This window comes from Phalacrocorax carbo, chromosome 15 (genome assembly GCF_963921805.1).
Source record: "Phalacrocorax carbo chromosome 15, bPhaCar2.1, whole genome shotgun sequence".
NCBI lineage: Eukaryota > Metazoa > Chordata > Aves > Suliformes > Phalacrocoracidae > Phalacrocorax > Phalacrocorax carbo.
In genome coordinates this window covers 7,828,119-7,839,456 of record NC_087527.1, presented here as the reverse complement: position 1 = coordinate 7,839,456, position 11,338 = coordinate 7,828,119, and the positions used below count along the sequence as shown (strand labels likewise).

Genomic DNA, 11,338 nt, shown 5'->3' with positions numbered 1-11,338 from the left:
ATGAGGCCTGCTGGGAATGCCAACCTTCCGCACAAACATCCTCTTAGCCTGACTTCAGCCTCATCCAGTAATTCGTGTTGTTCCTGCTGAATGTCATCCTCCATTGGCAGAAATCAAGATTTTATTCTTGTTCTCTATTTTAATGGCCAAAAGAATTGGACTTTCTGAAAATACCCACCCACTAATGAGCCAGGTGGAGTCCCTCATGGGGAACGCTAGCTGGAAATAAAAGCTGACTCAGTCAGGAGGGTGAGGATGCACAGCATCTGGTACCAAAAAATGATGATTCACCAGCATTTCAAAGCGTTTTTCCTTTGATTATGGTTTGTTCTAGCTAGGTCTCATGAGACTTTCAAAACAAATTAGTCCCTCTGAGAAACTTGGAAGGGAAAAGAGTTTACTCTGAAACTGTCAATGAGAGGTTTGTGGAGAACGAAATTAAGGAAGAATGAGATGTAATGAGTGAGTTGTACAGGTCAGAGGAAATGCCTAACGTGCTCTTTCAGCCTGTGTGCTCTTGGTGGACCTCTCCCTTGAGGAGAACACACTGGCAATGATGTACAGAGAGGAAAAACCCTAGCTAAGACTCTGGTTTTAACAAAGTTTACCTTGACAGAGAAGTAGTTGCTCTTAAATGTCTGTAAAATGGTGGTTATTGCCCCCAAAACTCACAGTGCAGAATTTTTTTGAGATCTTTTCTGAGTTGAAAACCCTAAAAATGGGTGAGGATTGATAATAAATGTGATAGCTGTGAAGGGGAAAGTATGATCGTGGTTGATGTTTGGAGGGAACACTCTTCGCTGGGAAGAATCACAGCTTCTTCCTTTAAAACCACTCAACACTACAGAGAAGAGTGTTGTGTTGGACGGGGGAGTGGGCGCTATGTCCATTGGCGCTGCATGGGGGGAAGAGCAGCAGAACAAGCAGGCTGATAATCCAGAATTGAACAGGACATTTTCAAAAGGTGAAATTCTGAAACTACTTTCTAGAAATAACCTTTTTTCTTCTGAACAGAGTGCAGACATGCTGCTGGACAGGCGAGGGCCAGGGATGTTACTGCTTGCTAGTGGTGATTTTTGTAGATTAATCCCATTTGATTAGTTCCTATAGGTGATGCACAAGCATTGTTATTAAACTCTGTAGGACAGCCAGCCATGGAAGCAGACAATTACATACAGTTTTCTCACAAGTCATTCCCTCCAGATTCATCTTTGCCTCACAAATTCAAGGAACTTTGGAGGACGACTCCCTCTGGCCACAGCTGTCACAGTGCATTTCTGTCTCAGTTATGGACAGTTGCGTTTTGCTGGTGAATCCTATTTTAACATAAATTAGTGTGTTTTCCTTGAATGCTTGTCCCAATCTGTTGGTTGTTCTGCTACATCAGGAATGTCGCCTTAGATTTATGTTGTCCATTACATGGACAAACCAGCATATTTAACGTTCAAGTTTTGGTTTGCTGTAAATGTTATTGCCTGTGTGGGGCCAGTTTGAATTACTGAAGCTATTTGCTTGTACTGCTTTATAATTTGTTACCCTTTTAACTATCTTACCTTGTAACATGTGTTAGAATATTTGAATTATTGAAATAATGAGTTTTAAAATATAAGGTGTAAAGTTTTCACTCTAGTACTGAGATGCCAGCACAATCAAAAGGATAGCTGAAAACATTTCTGTTCTTTAGTGCGTATCTAGAGCTAAGTGAAGCTCTAACAAGTGATTATAGTTATGCAATTGTACTGGCAATAGCAATTAGAGATTTACAAGTGCTTGTAAATGCTGCTATTTATAGTATAGGCACTTTATTTAATGAAACACTAATCTTTCTCTGCAGTGGCAGAAAATGTCAAGAGTGGAGTATTTCATCCTTGTGACAGGACTGGACTATAATATCCAAAAGAACAGTACTTTGTCCTTTTTTTAAAAAAAACCTAGAGGCTTCAAATTGGCTTGCACATGGGGAACGGAGAAAGAATATTTTGAATTCTGCAATGCTTTGGAATATTAGTATTAAAGATCTATGGGGCTTTGCAGGTCACAAAGTATCCGTCTTCTAGATTTGGAATATGTATTTTTAGTTCTCAGCCTGTTAATTTTGATTATTGAGGAGCAGAACATGTGCATTGTTCTACTGAACTCACTGTGAATCTGGGAAAAGATAATTTAAAAGCATTTCCTTGCTTGTTCCTACTTTATGAATAAATTCATCCAGGAATATTTTTAAAATTAGAGCCAGTATGACAGTATTTTTGTTAATTTTCTTTTCGAGACACCCTGTATGTCATCTTAAATACAACTGATGGATCCCATTTCAGTGAATGACGGTACTAATAATGAGAATCAGGCTTAAATCCAAGAATAGAAAAAGCTTTTTTTTTTTACTGAGTTAGTTGCATGATCTACTTAGTTATAAAAGTTTCAGAAGAGGTTTTTTTTTCCTTTTCATGTTATTTGGAGTGTGCTATAGTAAGTCTTATGTCCTTGACAGTGTTCACACACAAGGTTAAGTTATTTTTTTTTTTCTTCATACATGCACAGTGAGTGATTGAATTAAATAAGAATTAGCGGAGCAGATCCTATCAGGAGCTCTCCAAGTGTTGTAGGAAGCAGCAGAAGGATGATTGCTTTTGATAACTGACATGAATTGCTGTGGGCTGATGCCAATATATGGTCAGTGAGGAGAGCAGGGAAAAAAATTAAAGAAAAAACTTTTTAAAAAAGCTGACACATTGAAGATAGTGGGGAAGCCTTTTGTAGAAGGAATGAAATAAATCTTGTGTCATGTCTGTGCAGCATGTATGGTGCCTGCATTTGTTTTTAGTAGCTCTTGTGGCTTGCTATACCAGTAACAACCTGCAGGACAGATGAATATATAGTCATCAGCAAAGCTGTGTTTTCAAAAGCTACTAATATATGTCGTTATACAAATCTCTTCCTGTATTTACGCACTAAGGGAGTAATATTTTTATACTGGTAGCAGATTTGCTGGTAATGTCATGTCTGAGAAGGAAAACCTTGTGTTTAGTTGGCAGTTTTCTACTGGAGTATTCTTACTATAAACAGAAACTGATATTCACTGTTGGAGCCATGCTTTCTATTTATTTTCAATTTTATAAACTGGATCTTTTTTTTCTAATATAAGAGAGATTTTCTATGAGGAATTTTTATGCTTTCCATCCTTTCAAAAGACAGATGGACTTGTTTATCTGCTATGAGGTTCAGGGGCAGATTATAGATTATTTTGCTTTGTGTCACTTAAAACATTCTTATTTATGAGCAAGGAGGTTGTCAATAATCATGTGATTCATGGTGGAAAAATTACCTGCAGGCTGCTGCTCCTGTTGTCTTAATAAGTTTAAAGGAATTACCACTGATGTAAATAATAGTTCTGTGTGCCGCTGGTGGGCAAGGCGGGGCAGGCAGATGCTAAATATAAAGGGTGTGTTTTGGGTAAATCCTTTCCTGTATGATTTTTGCAAAAATAACACTGTGAAGTGAATAATGCATTTTGAATTCTAATGAGCAATGCTAGTAATCTTTGTAAAGATAGTTTAATTAAAAATCCAAACAACACCTCAAGACATTAAGAATTTAAGACACTCTTCGAGCCTGGAGCGGGGTGTGTGTGTGTGCATCTCTCAAACCCTGTACTGGTTCAGCTTGACCCAGGAAAAATCACAGTTGCAGTTGTTTTGAAGCTGGGGAAGAAGAGCAGTGGGGGAAGAGCCAGCCCTTCATTTGCCATTCTTTTCATTAAAAGCAGGAAGGATTAAAAAAGATATTTCAGTGCCATTTATGTTTTATTTGTGCATGCAGCATGTGACCCAGAATAGCCGAGGGGAGTGTGACTGAAGCTTAGGGAGCATGAAGAGAAATAGCACCTAGAAAAGGTGCTAACGTGGTTTGGGTGCTTTGCTGAACGGAGAGGGGGTGTGTAGAGGGTAGAGTGGCAGCGTGGGACAGCACAGCCGGCTCCGCGGCCACAGCAGCACGTGCAACTTGGCCGACTGTCCCCAAGCAGAGGCGGGTCAGGGGAAGGGAATAACATATTGTAGCTGATGAGGAGGGTTTTAAAATTGTAATAGTACAATTAGAGTAACAGTAAGTATTAATAGCATCTAAAATTCTGCAATTTAGCTTAGAGCTGATTTTTTTGAAATTACTGAAAATTTTGTACATTGCCAACTTGACTAGATAGTGCTTTATTATAGGGAGGTACATTTATCAAAACTAAGGCGTGTATTTCAAAACCGAGACACAATGTCTAGTGTATATGTGGCATCGATAACATGATCCCTCTTTATCAAATGTACAGCTTTGAAGTTCCAGGAGGTTTATAATTTCCAAAATTGGGTGGTTTCCTCCCCCTCCCCGTCTTTTTCTCTTTTTTTGAATACTTGTCTGTTTTGGATCACACGCCTGTTGTAGGGTATGTGAGTAATAAGGATTTTAAACCTGAAAACTGACTTCAGTAGACCACACAGAAAAAAGGGGATCCTGTAAAGTTGTGGTGTAATAAAACTACAGAAGAAATATTATCAGAATGGGTAAATTGTGGTTAGCTGGAGAAATGAATTGTACGCTGTTAGCGAGGATTATGTCCCACACTGTATGCTTGCCGCCTTGTGTTCCGTTGAGGATCAAGTTTTATTCCATTTAAGAGGCTCTGTGTCCCCTTCTTTTTCCAAAGAAAAAGAACTACGGGGTGATACGAGCAACCCTGTTCTCAAGCACTTGAAGACAGATGCTGTTTTTACAGCTTAATTTTTTGCTTTGCACTACTTCCTGTTAGCGTTGCCCTTTTTTCAGCAAGTGTCGCTATTCTACTTAGAGTAAAACTGATTTTCACAAAACCTTTGCGTCCTTGGAAAGTGAGAGCATTTTCATCAGATTTTGATGGTGTTTCTTAGAATAAAGAGTGGAAGAGGGAGGAAGATTTTGTTGAGATCTGTGAGATTGTGGAAGGGACAGATTGATTCTGATAAGCTGATTGGGTTAGTGACTATTTTGGAAAGGAGAGGTCGTGGACTTGAGGGGGACTACCATAGCATGTAGATAGTTGAGACAGAATTTCAAGTGGATTGAAAGATGAAAGGGAGCGTGCAAGGTGAGCAGAGTTCATTAGCCTGCCTGGGAGAGGAAGGCACAAATGCAAGGGACAAAAATAAATCTGGCCAATTTCTGGTGCCAGTGGGGTGTTAGCCTATTCAAGCTGAAGGTGAAGTAACCATTCTTCCAGACTGCAGACTCAGGAAGGCAATGTTCTGTTTGGTGGTGTGTTGTGTTTTTTTTTTTTCTTCAATATTCACATGCAGGGGACTCCATATTCTACAGAATCTACAAATAGGCATATCTGTAGGGTAAATACACACCAAAATAGACCAGGCAAGAGGAGTCCAAAGACTGCCATTTCAAAGGCTGCCCAAAAGTAGATGAGGGTGGCAACACGAAATTGAGCCCCTGAGTGAAAGACTATGAAATACAGTATGAATTTCCTAAAAAAAAAAAAGAGTATGACAGGTTTTAAGGGAAAAAAAAAAATAAAATGTGTCTAACCTTACATATCCACATGCATCTGCTACAAAGTTTAAATACACATTTTATTAGGGAAAAATTCAGATTACTACTTGTTGCTGAAATTCTAATTACTGCTGGTTTTCCCTCATCTCTGCAGTAAGTATGTAATGAAAGCCAAAGCTAATCTCCTGGCTTGGCTGGTGAGATACTGGAAAAACTGCTTTTTTGCAGTAGAAGTCATATTTTGATTGAAAATCAGCAGTTTGAAGGTCAGCTTCTCAGGTAGCCCTTCACATACTGTTGTCACAGAAAGGAGATTTACAATGGAAAGTAAATTACAGTAACCGAGATTACAGTAATACAGAGCTCTGTATTTAACCATTGATTGACAGCACTTGAATTTGCAAACAGTAGTCATTGAAATGTGGTTTCAAGTATGTTCAAATTTGGTCTGTCTGTTGTGCAGACCAAGTTATTTACCCTTCACCTTTCAGTTCCAGCTTTTAGGCTTTAGGTGATAATTTCTTGTTGATTCTTTAATAACTGTCTGAAAAATAAACATTCTTTTACTTTATACAGTGAAATCAGGTGGCTTTGTAGTTCAAAATGGGAGTCAGCTTTTCTTCCTTAAAATGCTCAGGATTTTTCTCATGTGGTATTACCTGTGTGGATCTGGGTATGTGCCATACTTGAATCTGAATGCTCTTTGTTTATTTGCAGGAGGGGTCTGATCAGTGTTGCTGAAGTGATCAGTTACTACTGTTGTTAATGTAATCTTGGTGACCAAGGTCTTGTTTTCACTATGAGAAGCAAATCAGGTGGTATAGATTGGTTGCAGCAGACAATGCAAATTATGGTAAGTGGTAGCAAAGTTTTTGGAGATTTGTGGAATATGTGTTTATTTCCATTGTTTAATTGTAGGCCTTAGCTAATAGATAACAAATAACACTTTCACACCAATCTTGATATTTTTGTTAGTTTGAAAGTACGTACTCAATGCATCTGGCCAGCTATTTATATTGTAAAAAGGAGTTGATGTTTGTATGTCAACAATGAGATGTCTGCTTAAAAAAAAAAATTTTCTTTATTTTTTAAGTATCTCAACCCTGGAAATTTACTCTACTAATGGGAACTCAGTGCTGTGCAGGTGTTCTTCCAGGTTTTGTGATGTATTCTTTGGTTGTTAGGCCTAATCAATGAATAATGGTGTTTCTTGCTGTTTTTTTAAGACAAGGAGGAACAGTATGTCTTTCATTATGTGATACACTCTGTAAACAGCATATCTGAAAGGCACCTTACTCTGAGTTAGCTACCTTATGAATTTAAATTAGAATGATGTTTGATGTTCATGCTGAGTCTACATCAATACTTGCATTTTCTTTCTTTTTTTTTTTTTTCAGATTCTTTTTCCTTGTTGGATTTTTTCAATTCTGTTGAATGTGTAATTACAACTATGGCAACAAGAGTAGAAATAAATTCTACTTTGGCGTCTTTGACGACAGTACCTGACTTAAATGAAATCAGAAATGAGGATAAATCACAGCGTGTGTATGTAAGTGTACTTCCAGATGCAAGTAACAAGGCTAAGGAGGCTTCAGCGTCATTAACTCTTGATGAGAAGGACAAATTTGGGAGTACTTTGAGATCTGCAACAATGCCGTCGCTAGGATCAAGGCCAAGACTTTTCCCAAAGCCTTTTTCTAAAGATAAATCTTCAGATACTTTTGCAAATGTAAAACCACCAATTCCAGCTTTCAGATCAAGTAGTCTTATTAGAAAGGCCACTGAAGAAACATCATCTGTTAAGATATTAAGTGGAAACATTCCTCCGTTAGTAGATCAGAAAGTAATTGAAAATGAAAATAAGGCTGGCAGCGAAGTAGTCACAAACATGACTTTCTATGCTGGTCCCAGTGCGAATACTGTCATTCTTTTTGAGACAGCAGGCACAGAGCAATCAAAGGTAAGCCTGGCCCAAAAAACCAGGGCTGCCGATGACCGCAGAGTATTTAGTACTACGCAAACAAAAGAGCTTCAGTGCAATATGAAGCTGGAGGAACCATCTCAGCCATCTGAAACATCCAGGAATCCTGAAGGGTCTCTTCACAGGCAGATATTGCTTTCCTCCAGTCTTGGACCAGTCTCTTGGAACTCCCTCAAAAGTGGTGAAAAAAAAGATGCTCATGAAGTTCATCCAGTGGAGAAAAACGATGATGCAAATAGCATCAACAGTAAAGTTGATTTCTCTATTGATGTACAGCAAAGGCCAAAACATAGACCAGTATCTGCTATTTTTCTGGAATCATTACGAGATCAAAAGCATCGCACTGGGGAAGCTTCTGAGGAAAAATCTCCTACAGAGAAATCTTGGATTAGAAAACCAAGACCTTTGTCCATGGACCTGACAGCTAAGTTTGAACATAAAGATCTTTCTTGCAAGAAGACTTGTTCATCTCAAGAAAGCAAGGAGAATGTACCAATAATTTCTTTTACTGATGTGGACTGTCACGATCAGTCTGAAATGGGGCCAAAAAGTGAAGAAACAGAATTTAATAAAGGCAATTCTTCTAAAACAAATTTGAAGTACAGTACTCAGGACATTGGCATCCTAAATAATGGAAAATACATATGGGAAACGAAGCTTAAATCTAAAAGTGAACAAATTGAGGCAAAACCAGAAATACTAACTAACTTGCACGGTTCTGAAAGAAGCCATGAAACCACTAGTGAAAGCAGAATTAATCAGGGGGGGAAAAGACCGGATCAAAAGGAAACATATATGTTTCTAGGCTGTGAAAGCCCTGCAGCTTCCTCAGAAAAAGAGAATAATATCACACGAGGTAGTGTTAAAAAACACATTAGTTTGTTTACTTCAGAAAATGCCAGTACCTCAATGGATACAGAGTTGCTCCAGTCAACTGCTGAGAGGGAAGACAGATGTGTGAACATCCAGCAGAGAATCAAAGAACTGACAACGGAAAACAGTGATGTTAAGCCAGGAAATCTGCGCAGGTCACTTCAATCACGACCGCTTTCTGCAGACTTAACGAAGATGTAGGTTGCAGCGAAATTTTATTTAATCCTCTTAACTTCTTATTCATTAAAACTTGCTCTCTCAGTACAGTAAAATAACTGATCATTTTGGTTCCACTAAATGCAATTATTCTTTATATATTATTCTTGAGCCCCTTTCCCACCTTTTCATACCCCCCCAAAATTTTATGAAATATACCCTTACAACAGCTGAAAAATATAAAAAGCTGTCAATATTGTGGCCTTTGCATGTTACTGTGACCATTGTTAAAATTTCATGCATTTTGAAACCTTGAGGTGAGCATTGTAGACAGCAACCTTATATATGTGTGAGAAAGCAAAAGAATGGTTACTGTGTCTTTGACAGTGGTATGGAGCATCTGTCAGGTTTTCAGACAGACGGAAATCTTATTTCACTGTCATATGCCTCAAGATCATCTGCCTAAGCTGTGGCAGTGAGCAGCGTTGTTAGAGTAATTTGAGATCTGCTAAGTTTTACATACCCAATAAAAAAAATCTTGTTCAGATTTAGTCTAAGTGTATTGTCTCAGTACAAAGTTGGGTAATTGATTATTCAAAATCATAAAATGTTTTTTTGTGACATGAACGAGAGAGTGCTTTGTGCGCTTTGCAGTACTGTCTGGGGCCGTACTGCAGGGCCTGGTACTAGTCTGGATAGTTCATGTCCGGTATGTGTTGACAAAGGGATAAGGAAAGAAGGACGATGATTTTTGGTAGTGTAAAGGAAGTGTGCTTCGCATAATGAATGCAGCAGATGTTTGGCTAACAGGACCTGCTTTATGAACAGTGGAACAGTAGAATTTTTCAGCCAACCATGGTCTTTTAATGTTGTGATCAAAATAAATAAATTTAACTGAGGCATGGGAGTAATAGTATCTCTTTCACTGTGCCTCGTTATGTATCTCTAAATCTTACACTATACAATAAGCTGCATAACTAACCATTTTTCAAGAAACAGCAATCCTTTGGTCTAGATACAGTTAAACCACCAAATGTAATTACTTACTATGAAATAGTGATGTTTCTCCTTTAAAAAATATAATTTATTGGACAATTTCTACCAGTCTGCTTTGGTAGGAAGTGTACCAGCTAACTAACTGGACTAAAAGAAATAACCAGGTCTTTTGTCTTAGGTTTTCAAGTCCAACATCAAGCAGTGAAGCAAAGCCTGAGAAACCTGCTGAAACTAGAAAGGACTCTATCAATGAAATGCAAGAAAATCAAACAGTAAGAAAACGGCATCAGCTGCTGTGGTCTCCAGCTAGGTTTGCATTAGGCAATTGGGATGCAATTAGGCATTGCACTGTCCTGTCCCCCGTGTGTCTTTATCAATCAGTGACTTGAAAATGGGTATCAAGAGTATTAAGAATGACATAATCCTAATAGGTTTACACAAGTAAACCTATCTTTAGGATACGCTGATAAAGTATGGGAGTATCACGTCTGTTGAATTTTTAAAAGTTAAATATGCGTGCTATTATTTGTTTGCAGTGGTATAGAGTGGAAAGTATTTAATATACTATATTAAAGGGACTTTTAATATGTGAAAACCCATAGTGAATTGACTATGGCTGTTGTGGTTTTGTGTAGTGATTATACTTTATTTTCTCTAAGCATAGCATTAGTGTAGTGCATTTCTACGTCTAAGTCACAACTCTATTAAAAACATGCTGTGTTTCATGTCAATCTTCTAAATAACGTTTAACTTGGAAGTTTTGACAATGAAGTATTATACAGAAAGTTCTGATTTGCTGAAAAAGCTGTTAGGCTGTCTTTGTTTCTAAGCAACACTTCAGTGTTGCAAAACAACTTCTCTGCTGATGCTTCTTAGTATTGGAGATTTAATGTAGTTTTAAAGGTATTTCTTGTAAGTTCTCATGGCTGTGCTTTTTTTCCTGTCTAGGCTTAAGATAGGAATATATAGTAAGGAAACTAGTAGCTAGATACTAAGTTTCTATGTTGAATATAATTTTAAAGATGATCGATGTTTTAAAAAGAAAATCTTCCATTTATGGAAGTGCTGTTTTCAGAATCAGACAATAAAGTAGGATTAAAAAAGTTCGTTTGAATTCCTAGAAGAATATAGATCAGATTTAAAACTCTTTTATAAATGTCTTTAGTGTTAAGCTGAAGAATATCAGAAAATTTTTTTTTTTGTTTTGCGATTCTTAAGATGATTCCAAGTTTTAAATTTTAAAACTTGAAAAAAAGATTGAACTATCGTAGGACCAGGGATTATTCTTTGATTCTGTTTATTATTGGCATGCTGTGCTTTTTCAATGAATGCTATTAAAACTAAGTTTCAGGATGCTGGTTGTATTTCCTGCAGGTAGATAAGAGTAAAGAATTGGCAATAAATGTTAATTCCTGCTTTCTCTTTTTACTTCAGCTCAGCCTTAACATTTGTCCTAGCTGAGCAGCTCCAGCTGTCATATTTACTCAGATACTCATGTTCCTTGCAGTTACTGACCGTGTAACTATTTAGCTAGTAAACATCTATATTTGAAGAGACAGTTTTGACAAAATACAGTATATTTGGTGTCTCCCAGGAGTTTAGACAATTTCTGAAGGTGCTGACATCCCTGTGGTGCTGTTCTATGCTTTGCTTTTGAACTTGAATTTCTCTAGGGCTTGCAACATAAATGTTCATAAGTGTTTCTGTGGTAGCTGAGGTTATGAACCTGCTGAAGTCTTGTACTATTTTTGCATGTGTTGCCTTCTCTGGTCTATGATGTTGGTATACATTCACTGCAGATTAAAATCTCTT

General features: G+C 37.6%; 1 protein-coding gene across 1 annotated transcript in view; it reads left to right on the top strand.

Moving 5' to 3' along the window:
• The first annotated feature begins 6,237 nt into the window (after positions 1-6,237).
• KIAA1671 (KIAA1671 ortholog) overlaps positions 6,238-11,338 on the top strand; it is a 67,262-nt gene continuing 62,161 nt past the window's right edge. The window contains exons 1-3 of the mRNA XM_064465902.1: positions 6,238-6,373; positions 6,918-8,571; positions 9,705-9,798. Of these exons, the coding sequence (XP_064321972.1) occupies positions 6,971-8,571; positions 9,705-9,798 (1,695 nt within the window). The 5' untranslated portion in view covers positions 6,238-6,373; positions 6,918-6,970. The remainder of the gene's footprint in view (positions 6,374-6,917; positions 8,572-9,704; positions 9,799-11,338) is intronic.